Genomic DNA, 24,803 nt, shown 5'->3' with positions numbered 1-24,803 from the left:
AAGAGCAAGTGTTTAGGTGAAATTAATACATAATGAGAAAGTTGTCAGTCTCCATAGAATTAATACTAGTCATGGGTTGAAGAGAAAACTCGAGGAGCCAAGTTCACCTCGTTAATTACCTCATAAAAATCAAGTGTGAAGGTGTATCTCTGCAACATCAGTGCTGTGGGAGTGCACACAGCGGATCCCAGTGTGTACAACGTCAGTGCTGTGGGAGTGCACACAGCGGATCCCAGTGTGTACAACGTCAGTGCTGTGGGAGTGCACACAGCGGATCCCCAGTGTGTACAATATCAGTGCTGTGGGAGTGCACACAGCGGATCCCAGTGTGTGTGTGCAACGTCAGTGCTGTGGGAGTGCACACAGCGGATCCCAGTGTGTACAACGTCAGTGCTGTGGGAGTGCACACAGCAGATCCCAGTGTGTCTGTGCAACGTCAGTGCTGTGGGAGTGCACACAGCGGATCCCAGTGTGTCTGTGCAATGTCAGTGCTGTGGGAGTGCACACAGCGGATCCCAGTGTGTCTGTGCAATGTCAGTGCTGTGGGAGTGCACACAGCGGATCCCAGTGTGTACAACGTCAGTGCTGTGGGAGTGCACACAGCGGATCCCAGTGTGTGTGTGCAACATCAGTGCTGTGGGAGTGCACACAGCGGATCCCAGTGTGTGTGTACAACGTCAGTGCTGTGGGAGTGCACACAGCGGATCCCAGTGTGTGTGTGCAACGTCAGTGCTGTGGGAGTGCACACAGCGGATCCCAGTGTGTCTGTGCAACATCAGTGCTGTGGGAGTGCACACAGCGGATCCCAGTGTGTACAACGTCAGTGCTGTGGGAGTGCACACAGCGGATCCCAGTGTGTGTGTGCAACGTCAGTGCTGTGGGAGTGCACACAGCGGATCCCAGTGTGTCTGTGCAACATCAGTGCTGTGGGAGTGCACACAGCGGATCCCAGTGTGTACAACGTCAGTGCTGTGGGAGTGCACACAGCGGATCCCAGTGTGTCTGTGCAACGTCAGTGCTGTGGGAGTGCACACAGCGGATCCCAGTGTGTCTGTGCAATGTCAGTGCTGTGGGAGTGCACACAGCAGATCCCAGTGTGTCTGTGCAACATCAGTGCTGTGGGAGTGCACATAGCGGATCCCAGTGTGTCTGTGCAATGTCAGTGCTGTGGGAGTTCACACAGCGGATCCCCAGAACTCACTGCTCAGCCGGACTGGCTGGATTGATGAGCTCCAAGTTCAGTAAGAAACCTTGCCTCAAAAATTAACAGTGGAGGGCCCAGTAAGATGGCTTGGCAGGTAGAGGTGCTCGTCTTCTGACTGGAGTGTGCTGTCCAGGACCTACATGGTGGAAGGAGAAAGCCAACTCCCAGAAGTTATCCTATGACCTCCACACATGCACTGTGACATGTGACACATATATAAATGAATGTAATACATTTGTTGGAAAAGAAGATGTAGGTCTACCCTCTTACTAAAAAGTAAGTTAGAGAACAGTAGAGTAAGACACCTGACCTTGGCCCCTGGCCTCCACACACATGCCCACACATGTGCACAGATAAGATTACATACACCCACACACACACACACACACACACACACACACACACACACACACACAGAATTAATGTTGGTTAGACAGTTTAATATTTCCAAAATCAAGTTAAAATTAATTTCTGTTTCCAGAAATTATAACAAGTTAAAAAGAAAGATGCATTTTAAAGAACAAAATGTGAACTGAGTGCTGGTGGCGCACACCTCTAATACCAGCACTCAGGAAGCAGAGGCAGGAAGATCTCTGTGAGTTCAAGCCCAGCCTTGTCTACAGAGTGAGTTCTAGGACAGCCAGGGCTACACAGAGAAACCCTGTCATGAAAAACCAAAAACCAAACAAACAAACAAGAAAATAACAACAAAAAAGATAGCAAAACATGTTAAGCTTAAGTTACTTGGCATGCTTTTAAAACAATAGTCAGTAAGTCTCTCTCCACAGAAGGAAAAAAGATACATCTTCACGTCACGTTTCCAGTAAGTGGAACCAATGATCTTTTCAAATATTTGGGAAACTGAGATGTTTTATTTAGAGCAATGATACCTGATGTTCAGATGGTTCGGACATCAATGGCTGCTGCTGAGTTGTTCATGCTGTCTTTCACTAAAGGACTGTACGGCGTTTATCTGCAGGGGCCTGATTGTAGCCGCACTTGTCACAGAATTAAGTATGGACTTTTCCTTACAGGAGCAAAAATCCAGCAACAGTTGGCCAAAATACATAACAATGTGAAGAAACTTCAGCACCAGCTGAAAGATGTGAAGCCTACACCTGATTGTAAGAAGAATTCAGTATAAGATTCTCTTTTATATGTCGCTGTTTTCTGTTGGTGCATTAGAAAAATGTATGCCTTTCTAGTGAATGTCTCTTCTTTCCATTTGACATAGTGGACCCAGCCCTACTTCATTAGTTAGGCATTAATAAGGGTAGAGTGGAGAAGTGTAGTATCAGAGCTTATACAGGATTTTCAGCCTTTGAACTGCCATTCAGTCCTTAACATTGTCAGATAGGCAGGAGAGACACTGTAAGGTGAGAACACTGTGGCCCAGGAAGGTTCAGATTTGGCCAACCAAGTAGAAAAAGATTGGTGTCCCAAATCCTAGCCCTTATCCTGCGTATCCTATCATTTGCTTTTGGGGAAAACGAAAGAAAACAAAACAAAAAAACCCCTTTCGGAAGTATTTCAGATATGTAAGGGACGGTTTGACTTTACTGGGACAAATGCTAGTTTTGGGGAGGGAGAAAAAAATCACATTCCCACCTTCTGTTTCAAAAGTCATTCCTGATTGGTGCTCAAGATGTGTGGACTCAGAATATACTGGATCAAAACCTTAGTCTGTCATTTATTAGTTGGGGCACTTAGGCAAAAACTAGCTCTCTCTGAGCTTTCATGTCTTAGGCTGTGCAGTGGAGATCATGGACCTTCTGGTAGGGTTTGGGGCAGGATGGGATGGAACAGTGCTCTAGAGTATAGGTGCAGTGCTTGGAGTATGGCAAATGGGGGAAGAATGGATGGCATTCATTAAATTAAATGAGGCCATATAGTGTGCTAGAGGGAACGAACATGCAACAACTTTATGATAATATTCTGTTACATAAGAAAAGAACAAAAATCTAAAGAAAAAGTGATTATAATTACTTTAAAAACACTTAAATCCATAAATATTGTTGAAAGACAAATTAGAAAAGTATATCTATATATGTAATTTAATAATTGAATATTCGTAAGATATATAGAATTTCTACAAATTAGGACAACCAAGATAAACGGTAATAGGAAAATGGACCAAGATTTTAAGGCACACAGTGTATCAAAAGAAATATAAAACTCAGGTGAAACAAATGTCCATGCTTATTAATAATCACAAAAATGTCAGCTAGATTGATGACAGGTCCTTACCTTCTTTTGGAAGTGATTTAAAATACATGGGGGGAAGGCATATATATATGCGCAAGGATTTTTACTGTACTGTTGTGCATATTTAAAGGTTCATCAACAGGAAAATTAAATGAATCAGATAGTTTTAGATAATGAAATACCATATGTAGCCATAGAAAAAGAGAGGCAGTAGTATGTATACTTACATGCAAAGTTAAGCATAACTGTTTTTGGTTGTTTGTTTAGGTCTCAATATGTAGTTCTGGCTGCCCTCCAACTCACAGATTCACCTGCCTCCATGTTCCAAGTGCTGGGATTAAAGGTGTGCACTGCAGTGCCTGAGTGTTCACATTTTTTAACCAAAATATTTTCTTAAATAAAAATTTGTGAGTCAAACAATAGTATGTGTAGTATGAAATAATTTTTATAACAGTAATACTGATTATAGGATTTAATAGTATGGGCATGTAGGAAAATACCTTTAATAAGAAATTGTAATCACAAAAAATTTACTTGTTAGTGGTTTTCTTAATTTCTTGGGCTAAGAAATGTTTTTAAATTAGGGGCAGTCCATATTTTCTCCTAATTATTAACTCAGCTATATTGAAATATGACATGGTGGTTTTATTTTTTTTACAGTTGTTGAAAAGCTCAGAGAAATGATGGAAGAAATTGAAAATGCAATCAATACTTTTAAAGAAGAACAGAGACTGATGTATGTTTTAAAACTCATTTAACATAAAGTTTTGACCTTGATTTTCTAATAACTCACTTTTAGGTTGAAACCTATGAATGTACTATAAGTTGTCGCTGTCATTTCTAGAATTTTGGAAGTTTCTTACAATGCACTTCCTGTTTATTTAGGTAATATTATATCCGTTTGGGGTCTTTGATTTGATGGAGTTGAAGACTGGATAGTTATAATTATAGTTTTCCTTAGTTGTGATAAAAGGTAAATTAGATATAAAACTTTAGACTTAAAAATATAGGATAAATGACAGAATATTTTCTTTATTTTTACCAAATATAAATAGACTAGATATTGTAACTAATTCTACTTGATAACTGTTTTATTATACATAATTTTACTATGTTAAAGTTAAAACCTTCCTTTTTGATTAGACAGAAAAGGGGAAATGCTATGGGATGTCTTTCTGTATGCTGTGAATATGTGTTGTTCTCATTGGTTGATAAATAAAGCTGTTTGGCCAATGGCAAGGCAGAATAGGTTTGACAGTACATTCAAACTGAAGACAGAGAGGAAGAAGGGTGGAGTCAGAGGGGAGATGCCAGCCTGCCGCCCAAGGAGCAACAAGATGGCAGCAGACCGGTAACACCATGGCAATGTGGCAACATATATATTAATAAAAATGGGTTAATTTAAGATGAAAGAGCTAGTTAGCAAGAAGCCTGAGCCATAGGCCATACAGTTTGTAATTAATATAATTACTTGGAACCGAGCATCTGTGGGACTGGACAGGACACAGGAAAACTTCTGGCAACAATAAGTCTACTAGTCTATCTTCTGTCCTAGAGTTTAGACAGCCTTTCATACTTAAACTAAATTTTCATTTATCTTGGACACCAGAAGATCACAAATGAAAGTTTGAAAGATTGTTTAAGTTTGAGAAAACCAACTTCTTTTAAGGCTCGGATGAGAATATTATTATTAGAAATGTCAACAAGTGGAATCAGAGATGATTAAACTTGCAGGAAAGTGAAGGGTTAATATGGATTCGTTGAATTCAAACTTCATTTTTCTTCATTTTAGATATGAAGAGCTTATTCAAGAAGAGAAAACAACTAATAATGAGTTGAGTGCCGTCTCTAGAAAAATTGACTCTTGGGCTTTGGGTAACTCAGAAACAGAGAAAGCTTTCCGAGCGATCTCAAGCAAAGTTCCCGTAGACAAAGTGACACCGAGTACTCTTCCAGAAGAAGTGGTTGAATTTGAAAAATTCCTTCAGCAGACAGGAGGGCGGCAGGGGGGCTGGGATGACTTTGACCACCAGAACTTCGTGAGAGTGAGAAGCAAACATAAGGGGAAGCCGGCATTCATGAAGGAGGTTGTAGAACACCTTCCGGGAAGAACACTGGATGAAGTTCAGCAACATGAGAAGTGGTATCAGAAGTTCCTGGCTCTAGAGGAAAGGAAGAAAGAGGTAATAGTGGTTCTAATAGCTGTTGTGCATCGTGTGTGTCTGTGTGCAGGTGCTGTGCAAACTCCTCACCATCTCATTAACCTTTCATAGACAGCATGAAGTCAGCCCATGGTCTCTTAGAGCAGAAACCAAGACACTGAGTAATTGGGGAACTTTTTCTCAGTGGTACACCTGCAGTTGAACTTCTATCACAAGACATTACACAATGTACCATCCACATCTGTCTCTTCACTCCCGGATGGGGATGATTCAGGACCATACAGACTGCAGGAAGAGGTCATCTTAGCAGAGGCTACAGTCATTTCTGGGGGAAAACACTGTTTAAAGACTCAAGTTTTAGCTACCCTAAGAGGATTGTAGCAAATATACCAAAAGTTCGTTTTCAAATAAATATTAGCCTGGCTTTTACTTAGGTCAAATTTTCTCAGCCTCGGCTAGCAGCATCTGGTGCTGAGTAATTGTTGTGGTGGCTGTCTTGTCTGTGGTAGAGTGGTTAGCAGTGTCACTGGGCTCCAGCAACCAATGTGTCCTTCATTATAATCAACAGATGAGTCTCTGTTGTCGGGGGAGCAGATCACCCTCGGTTGAGAACCCCTAATCTAGAGAAAATGGGTTATCTGTTGAAAAGTCTGAGGGGTTTGTGGTAGAGCATGTGTGTTTGCTGCTGTTGTTTGAGGTCGGCTGTGTGACCTTTAACTCGTTTGGGTTAGCAGGAATACGTGGTCTTTTCTACAGATGACATACCCACAAAGCCCTAAAAAATAATGATCTCATGTATGATCTGAAGTTTAGAGAAGGCCGTGGGACTTTCTGTTTTTGCTCTCATTGTTTTATCCCATCTAAAATAAGATGAATGTGAGGAGATTGACTTTGGGAGTCTTAAGAAATTTCTAGTATATAGATACAGATAATTTTTAAAGACTCAAAATCTAAGAAATGTGTAGGTCTTTCTTCTACCAATGCTCAGAACTCTAGATTTTCAAAGTGATCCCACGCACAGTGTCAGCATTGCCCTGGAACCTGTTAGAACTTGGAAGACCTCAACCCCTGACCCTACTGGAACTCTGGACCTAACAACCTAGTTTTTAGCCAGTTTAGGTTGCTTGCCAGCTTTGTGGAGTACCCTATCTCAGAAAGGAACAGACACTGTGCTCCTTAGAATAGAAGCAAGCCTCTCCAGTCCCACTTTACTATTACGCCCAATCAATCTATTTCCTCTGTTTCATAGATATGATGTAAGGCTCAGGTAGAAGGCAGTGTGACCACAGAGAAGTAGTTTACATGTTAGAGGAGAGGGAAGTTGGGGCAAGTGTTAAATATACTGAGTTGTAAGATTCTGAGTACAGCATTTACTATCCCTACTTCTAATTCCTTTAATATAGCTCGTGTTTTGGATAAATAATGATACTTACATTTTCCATCATGCTCTGGAGTACCCTCGAGTAACTTCTCTTTTATGTATATCTCCTTTCCCCTATCCATTCCCTGACTGACAAAATATTCCTCGATCAAAGGCTACCGTCTTCTTGTCAACTCAAAAATAAGTGGTCCCCTGGAGCATTCACTAACAGTGTTTCCACCATGCCCTATAGAGTGCCTATGCTGTGTCTCCCGCACAACTGTGCCACTCACAGCTGACCCATGGACTGGATTTCAGTCTGTAAACCTTGAGCACTCTTCCATGAGATAAGGTGACTGTGTGACAGTTAGTTGCCCAGTAAGGAAGAAGTACATTCTGTCACAAATTCCTGATATGTTTGAGGACTGCCGTATTGAGTGGCACTGTCTAGATAGTATTTGGGATTGCTAATCATCTCTTAATCCTATAGCTTTGCTTTTCGTATTATCTCACTATGTAGAATTTATTGAATGAATGAGTGAATGAATGAATGAATGAATGATACACGGTAAGGAAAGATGAGGAAGTAGATTCCTGACCTGGATGGGGCTGAGAAATACAGTAGGTAGTAGCATACTATATGGCATAAAGGTTGCTGTAAATAATCTTTACATATTCATATAAGAGATGTAACTTTTAAATTTTTTTCCTGCAATTATGAAGCATCATTTATCAGGTACCAACTCATTTAATTGTTACAATAACCCTGTGTAAGAATTACTTCCTATCATTTTATGAATGTCTTAGTTACTTTTTTGTTGCCATGACAAAATACCATGACCAAGGCAACTTATAAAAGAAAGCATTTGATTTGGGGTGTATTGCTCCAGGGAGTTAGAGTCCATGACCATCATGGCAGGAGACAGAGAGGCATGGTACCAGAACAGTAGCTGAGAGCTTACATCTTGATTCACAAGCATGAGGCAGCAAGCGGGGCTAACTAGGAATGGTGTGTGCAATTGAAACCTCAGCCCATGACCAGTAACACATATCACAACAAGACTACACCTTCCAATCCTTCTGGGGACTGCTCCACCAGCTGGGACTAAGCATTCAAATGTGCGAGCCTCTGGCCGGCCATTCTCATTCAAACCACCAAGTAGATAGGGGAGCATAGACTAGTGACTCTTTCAGACTCACACCTAATAAATGGCAAAGCCAAAATCGATTCCGAAATAATATGGCGTCAGGGCTCATGCCCTTCACTGTCCTGCTTTTAATGCATCTTCTGATACTAACTGGTAGGAGAAAGGTCTCCTAGAAAACATTCTATGCCTAGAAAGAGAATTTGAAAGCAAAATGAGTCAGTTAGAGGAAAGTGGCAGGACCCAAGAATGATGGAGGAGATGGAGGAGCATTCCTGCATGCAGGGAAAGGCCAAATAACCCAGGGTCCAGAGGTTTACAGGATACAGTAATTTTAAAAAATGTGAGTAGAAAAAATTGGCACTGGTTTAAAACAAAACCTAAAAACCTGAACATCCATCATCCACAAATCAATATATTTTCTAGGAAGCTAGAACTGGGGTTGTATTAAATGCCATGGACTGATTTAAAAAAGAAAAGAAAAAATGTTAGTTTTTGTTTTGTTTCCCTTTGATCATTTTAGTCTATTCAGAATTGGAAAACCAAAAAGCAGCAAAAGAAAGAGGAAATCCTCAAGTTAAAAGAGAAGGCAGACACCACAGCTATGCCCTCTCATAGCAAACCAGAAGATAATCAAAAGCAGAAAGAGGAACAGAGAAAGAAGCAGAAATTGGCGGTTGAAGCTTGGAAGAAGCAGAAAAGCATAGAGATGTCAATGAAGCATGCTTCCCAGCTCAAGGAAGAAGAGGAGAGAGAGAGGAAGCAGCAGAAAGAGCGCCAGCGGCAGTTCAAGTTAAAACTACTCCTGGAAAGTTACACCCAGCAGAAGAGGGAGCAGGAGGAGTTCCTGAGGCTCGAGAGGGAGATAAAGGAAAAGACGGAAAAGGCGGAAAAAAGGAAGACTGCTGCTGATGAGATTTCCAGGTTTCAAGAAAGAGTGAGTAAACATCCTTCCTAAGTAATTTATGGATGTGATTCATGGAAGCTTTATTTCCAGGTTTGGTTACACAGGCATCGAGCTCATCCCATCATCTTACACAGCACACCTGCGCTGGCATCCCTATAACTGAGCACATTTCACTCCCTAACTTCTAGTAAGTTATAATTTAGTGGAAAAGATATGCAAGTCAAGTGATAGTGTCCTGGTTAGATTTTTCATTAAGTTGACCCAAGCAAGGGTCATCTGGGAAGAGGGGACCTCAGTTGAGAAAGGCCTCCATTAGATGGGCCTGTAGGCACATCTGTGGGGTGTCTTCTTTATGCTGACTGATATGGGAGGGTGCGGCCCACTGTGAGCTGTGCCACCTCTGCCCTAATTTCTCGCAGTGTTGAACCACACCTGTCAGCTGAAATAAACCGTTTCCTCCCTCAAGCTGCTTTTGGTCATGGTGTTTAGCACACCACTAGAAACCCACTTAGGACAAACGGTGAGGAAGTTAAGGTATAGACGGAGTACTTCAGGGGGTAGAAAATACCGAGGTGCTTACCAGAGCTCTGATTGACAGAGAGAAGGTGATGCTCGAATTGAGTCTTCTCTAACAGGAGGGAGAGCGTGACTCGGGGCTTGGAGAAGTGTCAACAGTGTTGTTTGTGGGGAAGCTAGAAACACTTGAGTATACTGCTGGGGATGTAGTTCAGTGCAAGATGGCTTGCCTAGCGTGTTGGAGGCTCTAGGTTCAATTCCTCGACACACACACACACACACAGAGTTATACTTCAGTATCTTTGGAACATCGAGGAACACATGGGAACCAACAGGCGAGGAGGCTATGAGCCAGGCTGAATGTGTTGTGTAAGCGAGACAGGGAAGGTTATTCTAAGATACACAAAGCTAAACAAAGTCGCTGTCAGTGAGTAAAATGTTATGAATTGCTAATGTGCATAGCAGCGGCATTCATAAAGGGAGGTACAAAGGAAAACAGATAAAGATACACGAGTGGGGTGAACTTCGGTGCATTTCTTTTAGTTTATATATACAAATGATATTGAGTAACAGAAGATCTCATGCTTACTCATTCCCCCCACAAAGTAAGCAGGCTCCATGAAAAAAGAAAGATTGAGAAAAAGAAAATAAAATTGAAACTAGGAAAGTATATGAGAGACCCCAGACTAGACATACCTTTGTTAGCAAGTGAAACATGGTTTAGACTGAACCTTTGAGTAGAATAAATGATGTCTAAATGAAAGCGATGCAGAAAGGGTCTGCATGGCTGCACTCAGGGACCAGTTCTTAGCCTGCGTTTGAAAACCTCAACTTCGAAGGAGTGTTGGCAGCTGAGGTCATTTAAATTGTAAACACTTATGGAAGCAACTTTGAGTTAATTTTGTTTTCTTAATGTCGTCTTTTTGTTGGTACCTTTTTAGGATTTACAGAAACTTGAATTGAAAATTCTAGATAGACAGTCAAAAGAAGAGGAAAAGGCAGAAAAACACAGGCGACTGGCAAAATTGAAAGAAAAGGTACTCTCTTCTGTTGTGTTTGTTTCCGAGACAGCTGCTATGTAGCCCAGGCTGGCTTTGAATGCACAGCTGTATGCCTTCATGCCCTGCTTTAATTTATCTTTACTTCTTAAACTGACTTTCTCAACCAACTATAACCATCATTTTTTCACACTAATGAAGTATATATTTCCTCACTTATATAATGTGTGTAATTATATGATACTTCAATCAGATTAAGCATAGTCATCTCTTCAGATATTTACCATTTCTTTATGACAAAACTAGTCAAAATCATTTCTCTTAGCTCTCTGAAATCTACAGTAGAGAATATCTGTAATCAGGCCGGCAGCATAGCACACCAGAACTTCTTACCTTTCCCTGGCTCCCTCCTCGTTGTCCTGATTGCTTGACTTTAAGGAGACTGGCAGATCTACTCCCTTTCTATCTCATTGTTCTCTCTGCTTTACATTGCATACGTACATTCCACAGAGCACAACTTAGTACATTCTTAGCAATTATTATTGGAGCTCTGCCATTGACTTTAGAAGCACTCTTCTTTGACTCTGAATTTTCTGTCTTGTCCCCATCATCATTCTTCTGAAGCTCCCTCCGTTCTGCGTCTGTGTAGCTGTGGGCATTGCTTAGTCTCACTGCTAACCGCTCAGAACCTATGTGGTGCCGCATGGGTCAAGTAGACAACTTTATTGGTGTTATTTATACTACATTTATTGTCTGGTTATATTGCTCTTATACTAAGCTGTAGTCTATTTCCCATAATTAAAATAGAAATGAAATAACAGAACTAGGAAAGGATAAATTAGCAGTTTATTAATTGATGTTAGTGGTATAAGCACAATGAAAGCTTATTTTGGACATATTAGTTAGTTTATGTTTGGGTAATAGCCAAGTGTAATTTTTTTTTTTTTTTTTGGTTTTTCGAGACAGGGTTTCTCTGTGTAGCTTTGCGCCTTTCCTGGGACTCACTTGGTAGCCCAGGCTGGCCTCGAACTCACAGAGATCCGCCTGGCTCTGCCTCCCGAGTGCTGGGATTAAAGGCGTGCGCCACCACCGCCCAGCCCAAGTGTAATTTTTAAAACTGCTTTGTGTTACTAAAGATTTTAGTTAGTACACATTTAGTTCATATATGTTAATTGATACTATTCTACTTCTGATTACAGGTTGAAAATAATGTCAGTAGAGATCCCTCTAGGCTTTATAAACCTACCAAAGGCTGGGAAGAACGAACCAAAAAGATAGGCCCATCAGGCTCTGGGCCACTTCTCCATATCCCACACAGGTGAGAAGGTAGTAGAAGGTGATCATTTATAAAGATTTATAATGTTTTTACCTCATGCAGTGTTATGCATGTTTGTGTTTTATGCAGTTTCCGAATATAATTTTTCATATAGCAGATTGACAAAGCATATCTATATTTTTAACTTTTTATTATATATGTATTGTGTGTTGTGTGTGTATGGTCATGTGAGTGCTATGGTTGCTGTGGTGTACATGTGACTGTCAGAGGATAACTTGGGTTTGTGTCTCTTTTTCCATCATATGGTCTCAGAAATCCAACTTGAGCTGTCAGGCTTGGTTGGAAGTACCTTAACCCACTTTACCCACAGAGCTATCTCACCAACACTGTATATACTTTAAGTTGCCATTACAGACTTGAAAAAAGTACTGTCAGTCTACGGTGTATTTCCTCAGCTGCCCATTTCCTTAAAGGGGCACCTCTCTTTTAATCAGTTGTTTTTTATTGTTTTGGTCTTTATGGTGATATTTTATTTGTACTGAAATGTGATTTTATTTGTATGTTAATAAAGTTGCCTGGGGGTCAGAGCTAATAGCAAGCCATAGCAGAGCTGGGTGTTTGTGGCACACACCTTTAATCCCAGCACTTGGTAGGCAGAGCTAGGTAGATCTCTGTGTTGTCAAGGATACAGCCAGCATTGGAGACACACGCCTTTAATCTCAATACCAACCATAGAAGACCTGGAGGTCTGTACAGACAGGCAGTGACAAGGCTGTCATGTGGTTGGGTTTACAACCAATGAGAAGGCAGAACAGAAAATATATATAAAGACAAACACACAGGAAGTAGGTCTCTCTTGGCTAAAGAGGATCACTGAAGCAGGAAGGGTAAGGCTCTTAGCTCTGACCTCTTGGGCTTTTATCTTTACATTGGCTCTGTGTTTATTTAATAAGACGGTTACTTCTACAGATCTTCCTGCATATTTATAATAATTGCTTTTCTCTTTTTCTCTTTAGGGCCATTCCAAGCTGGCGACAAGGAATCTAGAGGGACTATGAGATAATGCAATTGCTAGTCACTTGATGAATGTCAGGAGAAGGTGGTTAACTTTGCTATTTAAATGTTACTAGCTTAGTCAGGTTGATTATTGTGCTGTGTATGAATTGAGAAGTTTTAAGTGTCATGGAGCATTGTCAATATTTTCATTCTACAAAGATGGTGTATGTTGGCCTAGTGTTGATATGAATGTTATTTAAATAGGTTTGTGTTACGAACATTATTCCATTTAAATACTCAAAATATTTCAAAAATAGTTTGTTTTTATCATGGCTTAGTAAAATAATTTGGGAGAATCAGTCTTTTTTAAGCCAAAATTTTGTAACTTTTATAACTCGGACGTAACTAAGCTTGAGTAACAAAAGCATAAGTGTCTTTTTAAAAGAGTTGTTCAATAACAGTACATTTTCTAAGTTTAACAAAATGGTAATTTGTCAGTTGTTTCGTTTTTGTGTAATGAATATTTTGTATTTGATTAAAGCATGCTTTATTTTATATGGAGACTATTTTAAATAACCTTCCTTGCTACATGTACCTTCTTCATATAGTATGATGTCATCCTCCAGGTTTCCTGCAACTATGTCAAATTTCCTTTCAGGCTTTCTGGAGCCACAGATTTATAAAATCTTTGTATCTTACTGGGTGGTACAGTTTTCTTCTGCTTGCCCCAAATTAAGAACAGTCTTTCTTCTGAAATTAGCTGGTTTTAAACAGTACACTGATGGTTTTAGACTGAAAAGTAGAAAATTTTTTAACACAATTCAGTTTTTTATATTAAAACATTTTATGTCATTCTAACTTTGATTAGGTTTCAACTTATAAGGAAAGTACTATATACATAAAATATAAGAAATTTACTTCTTACAATTTTATCTTCAAATGCCTTTAATTATTTTATATATATGTATATATATACATATATATATATATATATATATATATATATATATATATATATATATATAATTTGAGACATACAGACTGAATATCCCAGAAATTAGTAGGATTAGTGATCTAAATCTTTCCTTACATAACAGTTAATAGTTACATAAGTATATAGATTCAAAGTATATGGATTTCAAATTTTAGAAAGTAAATTCTAATTGTATAGTTAATGGTGCACAATGAGAAAGTATCCTTAACTGGAAATGCCCATTTTATTTGCTTGTTTTCCATGACTCTTTTAAATCTGGAACTATTGAGAAATATACAAGATGAAGGAATTCAACAAAACTGAACTGCTACCTAAGATACAGGAAAGTAAACCTAGTATTGCACAAAAATGCACCTTTCAGCTGCCTGCATCAAAGCTAAGCATGCTGGTTGATGGATTCTTACTGTTTTAGTCTTCATTATCTTTGGTACCAGTGTTGGTATTGAACCTAGAGCCCTAAGCATGCCAACTACATGCTCCACATGCTTTACTTCCAGCCTTGTTTGTAATTTATTTCGTGTGTGTGTGTGTGTGTGTGTGTGTGTGTGTGTGTGTGTGTGTGTGTGTGTAAGCATGATATGTTGGGGGCAGACGTACATATGCCACAATATGCTGGGGTATATCAAAGGACACATTGGTGGAGTTGGTTCTCTCCTCCCACCTTTATGTTGATCCCTAGGATTGAATTCAGGTTTCCAAACTTGTGCAACTGCTGAGTACCAAAAATTACCCACGGTGCTTTGGAGTTGAGTGTTAAATATATATAGTGTTAAATATATAACACTAACCCACAGGGCACATTTTGTAAGAAACTCATTTTCTACAGTTATAAGTACATCCAAATTTCTACTTACTTTGTTTTTAAAGAATCTTGTTAGGAGCCGGGCGGGTGGTGGCGCACGCCTTTAATCCCAGCACTTGGGAGGCAGAGGCTGGCGGATCTCTGTGAGTTCGAGGCCAGCCTGGGCTACCAAGTGAGTTCCAGGAAAGGTGCAAAGTTACACAGAGAAACCCTGTCTCGAAAAACCAAAAAAAAAAAAAAAAAAAAAAAAAAAGAATCTTGTTAGGCTTAATCTTTCATGGACTCCTTCCTCATGAGTGCCTTGTATACTTAAAGTAAATAGTACATGGCCAAGGCAACTTAAATTCTATTTTTGCGTGAATAAGGTTTTATTGAAATAGTTTTGCCCATTGGTTATACATTGTCTGTGGCTAATTATGAGTTATAGTGAAATTGCAACTGAAGCCGTGAGTAGTTGTGACAGACTATCTGATCCATAAAGCCTAACATTTTTATGATCTGGTATGGTAGCTCCAAGCTCAGGACTTTTGGAATCTCCTGGTTCCACCTCTGGGAAAAAAGTCAACCCATGAATGAATGTGTATTGTCTGTAAGCATAAACCAACTTCACTATTTTGTTATACTTAATTTTTAAGAGGAAACCTGTATCAGTATTTCTAAACTATCAACAATGAGGAAATGAAGTATAAGCAGAAATAATTTGTACGTTGTTGAGCTCCCTTTATATAATCAATGTTTGATATTTAAACAAAGTTCAAACCTTATTAAGCAAACACTTTTATATATACCGCCTCCTTATTTGTATCTTTTGTTGTTTTTGTTTGATTTTCATAAATTCTGCTTGGATAACTTTATCTTCTGCTCCTGTTGCCTCAGCTTTCTTCAGATGAGCCGATGTTTGATCATATTCTTTTCATCCTAACTATTCTTGAGTTCTGTCATACAATGGTTTGGTATTTGATGGGTCCATTTCAAGGACCTTCAGTTAACTGAACTGCTCTCTGCCAATATGACATCTTCACTTTTAAAGCACCAATACTCAGTACACAGCATAGATCCAAACGTTATAAAATGAGGACCATCTGTGCATGCAATTTTAAATAATTCCAGATACTCTAAAAGAGGATTAGGACAAACGTCTGAATTTTCATAGTGTTGATAATTCTCTAGTAAAACGTGTCTCCAGTTTCCACCTGTAAGTTTAGCTTGCCTATTCATTCAGCTTAAAACTGTGGACCTCCAAAAAAGCGTCTGCAAAATAAAACTTTCAGACTACACGTCCTTATGCTGTTTAGGGCCAGGATTTAACTTGTTTTGGTTAGCACATGAAGAAATGGGTTTCATTCTGTCATTTTCACAAACACAATCTGAGGAAGGGATTTACGAACTGATTTTACGAGATGCGAGAAGGGTTTCTAAAACCGTTGGGACGGAATAGAAAAGACTGCCCAACCGAGGGAGAAGAGAGACAAAGTGCTCTGCTGAGCCTTTCGGTGGTCCACAGTGTGCGGCTTCCACTGTCGCCCCAACCAGACACCTGTGGGAGGTCGGCCCGAGTTGACTTCGCGCCTCCCGCCAACTGCTTCCGGGTCGCGGCGAGTGTCGCTTCCGGAGCAGCATGGCGGCCACGGAGGACGAGAAGCTGGTGGGGAGCGGAGAGGGAGAGCGGCTGGATTTCCTGCGGGACCGGCACGTGCGGTTCTTCCAGCGCTGCCTCCAGGTCTTGCCGGAGCGGTATTCTTCGCTGGAGACCAGCAGGTAACTCGAGGCTGCCGCGGCGGGGCTGGCGATGGCGGCTCCCCGGATGCGCGCCGCGGACCGGCCACACAGCCGGGACCCGCGGGGCTGCGCTGCCGCCGGGCCGGCCTTAACCCCGAACCTGGCCTTGACCTGCCTGCCCTGGGGCCCCCGGCTCCCCTCCACTCTGCACTTCCTAGGGCCTCTCCTGACATCGCCACCGGCTGCGGGCACCTACTCCTCGCGCCCAGGGAGATGTGTGGAGCTCCAAGCTCAGGACTTTGGGAACCTCCTGGTTCCGCCTCTTTTCACTTCCCAATCATTTTCTGTGAGCTTCCTTTTTCCACTCCCTTCACATCCTGTTAGTCACTTTGGTTTCTCTACTTTTACAAAAACCGAGTACAAAGCGTTTATCCATCATCGCTTCTGTACAGCCCTTCCCCCCTAATTAACTCTCAGTTGAAAGGCAGGGAAACACTCTACTAAGATGTGATTAGAAGTTTGCTCGTGAGGAATTGTAAATCAAATGGTAGGACTAAAGGGTTCAGTGTTGCATGAAGCACGGTAAGGCTGGAATTGGCAAATGTTTGACATCTGGCCAAGGTTAAGGAACTGTTATAGAAGTTGATCAGAGAAAACAAAAGGAAGACATGTTTGCTGTGCACTGCCTTGTTTGGATCGAGGCTTCAGAGCTACCTAGGGTTGGATGATAAGAAACACTGGTTTTTGTTTTATTTTAGACAAGATCTCGCCATGTAGGCCTAGCTGGTTTGGAACTCACTGTGTAGACCAGACTGGTCAGAGGTCCTCCTGTCTCTGCTTCCCAAGTGCTGGTATTAAAGACATGAGCCACCACACCCAGCACAGCAGTTTGGCCCTGGTACCCCACATTTTCTTAATTAGGAGCTCCCAGTGTATTTTGAACACTTGATGACTGGTTCAGTTTGGAGATTTTTGTGGATGACTTCTACAAATGTGATCAAGAAATACTTAACTGGTAGATGCGAAAATACAGCCAAAGAAGGCAGGCAAGCACTTTGAGTAGAATTCAGTGCTGTCTATATGCAGACCTTCTGAGGTAAATAGCAAGGACATGCACTGTAATCAGGTTTCTGTAGAGAAGCCTTCCTTGACTACCACCTGTATGTACTGGTTTGTTTAATAACTTTCTGTCACATAGAATTCTGTCTCGTGTATCGCATTGGAGCTGCCATCTTTGGTTTGATTGTCAATAGTCACATTTTGCTATTTTAATTTGAAGTAATTAGATCTGATTTAAAATTCAGCTCTTCTTTTACAATAGCCAACACGTTTCAAGTTCTTGACCACATTTTAGCCACGGACTGTTGTTGCTCTTCACATTTGCATCATTTTACTGTTGCAGTAGGACCTTAAGCAGCAGCTGGCATGTAGAAGGCATAACAGTATTGGCATAACAGATATTTGTCAGACAGTGGGAACTGAGCCCTAAAGGATGAACAGAATTTTTTAAAGCATTTACATTTTTAAATTTAACGTGTCTGAGTATTTTGCCTGCATTGTGCCACGTGCCTGTGGACACCAGAAAAGGTCCTGGAACTAGAGTTAGAGATGTGAACCACCATGTGGGTGCAGGGTCTTGAATCCTAGTCCTCTGGAAGAGCAGCTCCAAGATAAACAGAATCTTTAAAAAGACACAGTGAAATATTGTTTATTCTCTTTCCTTTATCCATAGATATTGATTCACCAGCATGAGTTGCTACTCTTCATGTACTACATGCCTACACTTCAAAGTACTGTTTCCAGGGATAGGAATGTAGCTCAGTGGTAGAGCAACTTCCTAGCATGCTGCAGGCCATACGTTAATTCCAGCATTAAAAAAAAAAAAGCCCAAAATTTGCACCATTGATAAAGTGAAGAAATGTTTAACCTGGCTATCAGTAAAGATTTATGATTGCATTTTCAAAATCCCATTGTGTATGATGTGTAAAATTAGAGTAGTGCATGTTGGCACTACAAAATATGATTTCTGCTCATAACCTAACAGTAAAAATTGTCTAAACTCATAAGTCACTAAATAACGCTAGTATAATCATAGCATTCCACACCAACCATTATATATTAGAACATATGTAGCTTCTCAGTGTATTGGTGGAGAGATGCTGTCTTCACCCCTAGGTCTAGTGCATTGCACTTGCATAGAACTTTTGAAGATTTATTATTTATGTGTGTATATTTGTGTGTCTATGTAAATATATATGCATGTGTATGCAAATGCCTGTGGAGGCCAGAAGAGGGTATTAGATCCCCTGGAGCTGGAGTTACAGGTGGTTGAGAGCTGCCCAGTGTGAGTACTGGGATCTGAACTCAGGTCCAATGCAAGAACAGCAAGTGTGCTTAGCTGTTGAGCCATCTCTCCAGCCCTTCCTATAGAACTTTTAAAAAATAATTTTTAATTTTCTTGAGGTTCATTAATAACCTCATTTAAAAGATAACAATGCATTGGGTCTGTAGTGTTTTGTTTTTCCTTCTTTTGTCTCTATTTCACTTTGGTTTTGAGTTTATTTTTTGTGGTTCATATTGATTTTAAGTTGCTTATGTTCTTCTTACTGACAAATACAAAGCAGCCGAGGTTGCTTGCTTATTTATAGAAGCAAAATCTCACTGTGTAGTCCATGATGGCCTTAAGCTCACAAGCTGCTTTTTCCTCTTGAGTACTGAGATTACAGGTGTGTGCAACCACACTGGTCAAAACAGCTAACTCTTGGGCTAATGTTAGATTGTATGTTTAGACACCTAGTAATAGTTTTTGACACACCGTTTTTATAAAATCACTCCATTTCTGTTTCTTGTACTGCGATAATTAGGGATTGTGAAGCAAAGTTCTTGGAAACAACCACACCTTCCACTGAACCTTCCCCGAGGCTGGCTAACTTCTATGTGTGTGTGGGGGGGAGTGGGGGTGGTTTAGAATGTTGCAGGTCTAGAACCAGTTGCAATATATCTTGGGCTGTCCTCAGTCCCTAATGGGCCACCTCTGTATCTGGCCTAACATCCTTGTTACTAATAGATAAAAAACAACATTAGAAATGTATTAACAGACTTCCACCAACCAGAAGACCAAGAATTTCAGAAAATAAATGAGAGGCCTGTAGCAGAGATTCCACCCTTTTGCCTTAATCTTTAACATTTACCTAATACTTCCACCATTTATTGAAAAGTGATTTAATTTATGACTTTCTTTGTTCTATTGCTTTAAAAACTTTAAACTCGATAACTACATTGGAATACAGAATTTGGGGTAACCTAAATCTCTGTTCCTGGGCCATGATCATTCACACTTGGCTCTAGAATAAACTATGTCTTAACCCCTGTAAGATGAGAGTTGTGATTTTTATGTTCACAGAATAAATCATTTTTTCTTTTTCAAATGGCACTGGCATCATGAAAATAAGTGTATTATTTACTGTTTTACCAAAGAGCTGTGTTTTTATAACAAAAACAGAATTTTCAAAAACCGTTTTTGGCAGTGATAAAGAGAATTTGGTTATACTGATAAAGAGAATTTGGTTATACTGATGTGAGACAAGTAAGTAGTTGTTGTGAGGGAAGTAGTAATGGTCTGACAGTATTTTGGAAACTGCTCTGTGTGAGCTGACCAGGTTCCGAGGCTTTGAGACCCTTGCTTTGCACCTTTCTAGAATAACCACTTCCGACCCAGACTTCCAAGTGTCTTCAACAATGAAGACATCTTTGTGTAGATTTTAGGTAGGGCTCTCTATAAATCAAGTTGCATTCTTATAAAATGTTAAACCAGCAGCTGCAGGAAGAACTAGATGGCACTGGAGAGATGGACCCACAGTTAAGAGTGTGTACTGTTCAGTTCCCAGCATCCACAGTGGTTCACTTACGACTGCCTGCAACCCCACCTTCATGGAATCTAATAACTTCGGCTCCCCTCCCCAGGCATCCGCACTCCTGTGCACAAACCCACATACCCACATATACGGGCACACACATAACCCTTGTTTACCTCTAGCTGGTGGTGGGACCTGAGAGAATGGAGCCCATAAATGAGGCAGACTAAAGTTTTATGCAATAGCCAACTTTGTTCTAAGATGAGTAAAGTATCCAATCACAAGAGGAAGCTGCTTGGGACAGGCAGCTGCAAGTGAGAACATGTTTTTCCATAGAGGCATATAAACAATAACAATAGCCAGTCGTAATAGATGATCTGAAGTCAACTCACTCCTGTCCACTATACCTTGGAAGGACATAAAACATAATCCAAAAACAATTCTGTGTTTTTGAAGAAACTGAGATCACAAGACTCTTAACCTTGTTTTCTTGGAGTTTTCTCACAAGCACTCAGAACTCTCCTCACATGACTCTATTCTTGGACCCCTAATTAAACATAAAAACCTTAATTCTAACACCCCTAATTAAAAATAAGAAAGTAAATCTAACAGTACATATATGTGAGCACAGGCACACACACATAGAGACATGAACACACAACAAACACATACGGCTTTCAGCCTTCAAGTGGCTCCCATGCAATTTTCAGTGTGTTCTTGTACCCCACAGGTGAGTAGGGTGCATGATTCCGAAAGTCCCTTTCTTAACAATTAAAAGAAGGGGTTGACTGGTACTATTCACTTACTAAGAATAAATTGTGAAGTTTTTGTTTTGTGTGTTTTCTTATTTGACAAGGTAGAGGGATGACATGTAAATTATTTTAAAAGTAGAATGAAGGTTTTTAGTTGGTTTGGTTTTTGTTATTTTTCCCTTTGGTGTTTTGTTTTGGGTTTAAGCCAGAAATAGTTCACTGGTTTGATAGTTAAGGTGATATTTTACTTTTTTTTTTTTTTCCCTTTAGGTTGACAATTGCATTCTTTGCACTCTCGGGGCTGGATATGTTGGATTCCTTAGATGTGGTGAACAAAGATGATATAATAGAGTGGATTTATTCCTTGCAGGTCCTTCCCACAGAAGACAGTGAGTGAGTTTTTAGCATTTTATTTTTAGTACGATTAGCTGTTCTTGGCATGGCATGCATGGGATTAGCAAATTAGAATTTATTTGTACTCTTGGCATACTTTACATATCTTTATTTTTCTTGTAGTTGAACACCCCTTTCTGTCCAGATACAACACATAACTAGTATTGGCATTAATTTCTCTTGAGAAAACAACATAGAGTCATGGGAATTACATTGAGACTCACAAATATAGCAGCACACTGTGTTGTATATGCCTACATTAATGACTCATTATTTGTATTTCATGTTTATATATGACGAGTCCTTTAGCGTTTGGGCTGTTTTTTTTTTTGTTTTTTGTTTTTTTTGTTTTTCAAGACAGGGTTTCTCTGTGTAGCTTTGCGTCTTTCCTGGAACTCACTTGGTAGCCCAGGCTGGCCTCGAACTCACAGAGATCCGCCTGGCTCTGCCTCCCGAGTGCTGGGATTAAAGGTGTGCGCCACCATTGCCCGGCCTGGGCTGTTTTTTATTCTCAGCCATTGTTTTTCCATTTTCAGAAAATTTCTCTTGATCAATTGCTGTATTTCTTAACGCTTAGTTTTTTTTTTTAATTAAATCTCCAAAATTCATAGCTTCATGATTGACATATTTTGAGAGAAAGAAGTACACAGTGTATCTTCAATTTATACAAAATATAAAAGTAGTTCAGATGACCTGAAGTTGTGGTGTGTTACTCGGCAGGTACTTGCTTCCAAGCCCAGTGACCTGAGTTTTATCACACTACCCCACCCATCTGCTATCTTATAGGTTCTAAGGAAAACGTCGATCCACTTACTGTCACGATGGCCTCAGAGTTACAGCATCCACTGCACTGAGTCAATGGAGAACAGAAAAGTCTACTCTAGTGCTTCCTCCAGCATCATTACTACTTAGGAACTTGAGGCAGGAGGATTGCTAGAGGACTGGAGTTCTAGACCAGCTTAGGAAATTAATGAGATCCTTTCATCTGGCCTCAAAAACAAATAAGCAAATAAAACACAGATGTTTTAACAGTTAAGTCTGTAAATGTAAATGTATAGAGAAAGCCCTTGAGAGGATATATAGACTATCTTTGTGGAGGGGGAAGTACATGGAAGGGAGGGAGGGAGGGAGGGAGGGAGGAAGGAAGGAAGGCCTAACTTCCTTCCTTCCTTTCTTTCTTCCTTCCTTCATTCTTGCCTCCCTTCCTTCCTTCCTTCCTTCCTTCCTTCCTTCCTCCCTCCCTCCCTCCCTCCCTTCCTTCCTTCCTTCCTTCCTTCCTTCCGTCCTCCCTCCCTTCCTTTCTTCCCTCCTTTCTTTTTTGAAGTAGATTTTTGTTTTCAAATTGCTCCTTCCTCTCTGCTGTCTTTGTCTTTTTTTCCTTTGAGACAAGCTCTCACTGTAACACAAGATAGAAGTTGCCATTTAGCCTGAGGTAGTCTCAAACTTACAGTCTTTCTGCCTCAACTTTCTGGAATTTTCAGGCTACCACCATACTTCAATTGCTACTTTAAAAACAAAAAATAAGCCGGGCGGTGGTGGCGCACGCCTTTAATCCCAGCACTCGGGAGGCAGAGCCAGGCAGATCTCTGTGAGTTCAAGGCCAGCCTGGACTACCAAGTGAGTTCCAGGAAAGGCGCAAAGCTACACAGAGAAACTCTGTCTTGAAAAACCAAAAAAAAAAAAAAAAATATAGCAACAACAATAACAAAACACAGTATTCTTCCAACTGTAGTAAGTGTGGTTTCGTGTGGGCTAAATTAGACATACCCCGTAGTTAGGAAATGACAGTTTGAAAAGCATAATGATTCAACCCACCCCAGTCTGTGTCTGTAGGACCACCAGTCTCTGATGGCTCAGATCAGATCTAAATCTCCAATCTCTTAAGAAATCTCTGCTAGTTCTTTAATTGGTCTCGGTCTTGTTCTAAAACTAATTTTGGAAATTTGGAAAATAGACATTAAACCACCTTCTAGCTGTGGATTGGTTTGTTTCACACGTTCCTTTTTTTTTTTTGGCGGAGCTGTGGGTTGAACCGAGGCCTGGAGCATGCTAGGCAAGTGCTCTCCCATGACCTACATTCCCAGCCTAACTATTTAACTTGCAGTTCCTTTGGGTCTTTCTTGATATCTTTAAAACAAGAAATTGGGAACAATGCATACTCCTAATAAGAAAGCCTTGTGTTTCTTGAGACCTGTGAAAAGTTATTTCTATATTTGTAAACGTGCACATTTTAAAATAAAATTACCGCATTCCTCACTGGAATTTTTTCTGCTCAGTGCAGAAACCTGACTTTTAAAGTGGAATTCAAAACCATGACTTCCATTAGCAGCCTGAGCTCACAGTGAGGGTGCTACTGTAACCTAAGCATAGCCTTTTGCTACATGTGCCTAAATATAATTTGGATTGTATTTAGAGGGAAATGAAAAGCTTCTTATGAAAATCAGCTCCCTTTGTTGAAGTCAGTCTTTTTGATTGTTTTGTTCTGTGTATCCCAACTTTAACACAAACTCACAGGTCTCCTGCCTTAGCCTCCCAAGAGCTGGGATTAGAGCTGTTTTTTAAATTCTAAAAATGTTTTTTTTAATTCTCATTAAACTTACATATTTTGTAAGTTTGTTTGATATGTGTGTGTGAGTGAACATGCACATGGCACAGCACCTATGGAGGTCAGGGACAGGTTCATGCAGTGGACTCTCCTTCCACCTCTACATGGGCCCTGGGCCTCAAACTCAGGTCACAAGACTCGCCTGGCAAGTGCCTTTACCCAGTGAGCCATCTTCCCTGCTAACAGTGGTTTAAGACTACAAATAAGTATCTTAACACCTCAATATTGTTTTAAAACTGTCTGAATGTACTGTCTTCTAATGCTCGTCATATAATTGGTCTTTATTTTGAACTTACTAGCAAACCACACCCTTTAAAGTGAGATATTACCCAATCATCAGGCAAAAGTCAGTTTTATTTTTCAAGCCGACATTGTAAACATGTTCTCTGATAATGCAACCCCAATACTTTATCATAAGGTATGCATATGCATATTCCATGGACAAATTCTTATGCTTGTTGCATTCCCGTCTACTCAGTTTTCGTTTTTCTTACGAACTTGGACTCTTCTGCTCTATTATCTATTTCCATTGTAACATAGACTTCCTGACTTTGAAGTTGGTGCCACAAAAGTAGAGGGTCCATTGACCAAAATGTGTTAACTAGAAATACGACTATCTGGGCTTCATATTCATAGTTTTCATGTCAGCTTCAGATAGGACCAAGATATTTCTACATCTTATCAAGTTCTATGTACAACCGGTTCTTGTGAGTAGACTGTATGCAAGGAACTTTCTTTTGTTTTGCTGATGCTAAGTATGAACACTAGATGGTGCTCTTGAGTAAAGCTTCAACCTCATCTAGAGTATAGTGCAGTGTTAAGTTTGGAGCGAATTGCAGTTATCCTTGAATATAATGAAATGGTAAGTTTCTAGAATTATAAAGAAAAAGCCAGCAGAAAACAAGCTTGACAAGA

At 40.2% G+C, this 24,803-nt stretch overlaps 2 protein-coding genes across 3 annotated transcripts in view; both read left to right on the top strand.

Moving 5' to 3' along the window:
* Ccdc112 (coiled-coil domain containing 112) overlaps positions 1-15,419 on the top strand; it is a 35,963-nt gene extending 20,544 nt beyond the window's left edge. The window contains exons 4-10 of the mRNA XM_052742138.1: positions 2,239-2,328; positions 4,070-4,145; positions 5,202-5,592; positions 8,600-9,013; positions 10,441-10,536; positions 11,697-11,815; positions 12,790-15,419. Coding sequence (XP_052598098.1) covers positions 2,239-2,328; positions 4,070-4,145; positions 5,202-5,592; positions 8,600-9,013; positions 10,441-10,536; positions 11,697-11,815; positions 12,790-12,820 — 1,217 coding nt within the window. The 3' untranslated portion in view covers positions 12,821-15,419. The remainder of the gene's footprint in view (positions 1-2,238; positions 2,329-4,069; positions 4,146-5,201; positions 5,593-8,599; positions 9,014-10,440; positions 10,537-11,696; positions 11,816-12,789) is intronic.
* Positions 15,420-15,537: 118 nt separating this feature from the next.
* Positions 15,538-24,803, top strand: part of Pggt1b (protein geranylgeranyltransferase type I subunit beta) — a 39,518-nt gene continuing 30,252 nt past the window's right edge. The window contains exons 1-2 of one of the 2 annotated variants that reach the window (XM_052742140.1): positions 16,140-16,323; positions 21,161-21,279. In XM_052742140.1, coding sequence (XP_052598100.1) covers positions 16,184-16,323; positions 21,161-21,279 — 259 coding nt within the window. In that variant the 5' untranslated portion in view covers positions 16,140-16,183. Of the gene's footprint in view, positions 16,324-21,160; positions 21,280-24,803 lie in introns of both variants that reach the window. The other variant, XM_052742139.1, reaches the window with a different exon arrangement.

Source organism: Peromyscus californicus, unplaced genomic scaffold (genome assembly GCF_007827085.1).
Source record: "Peromyscus californicus insignis strain IS unplaced genomic scaffold, ASM782708v3 Scaffold_17__1_contigs__length_78620276, whole genome shotgun sequence".
In the NCBI taxonomy this organism is placed as follows: Eukaryota; Metazoa; Chordata; class Mammalia; order Rodentia; family Cricetidae; genus Peromyscus; species Peromyscus californicus.
This window is presented reverse-complemented; position numbering and strand designations above follow the sequence as displayed.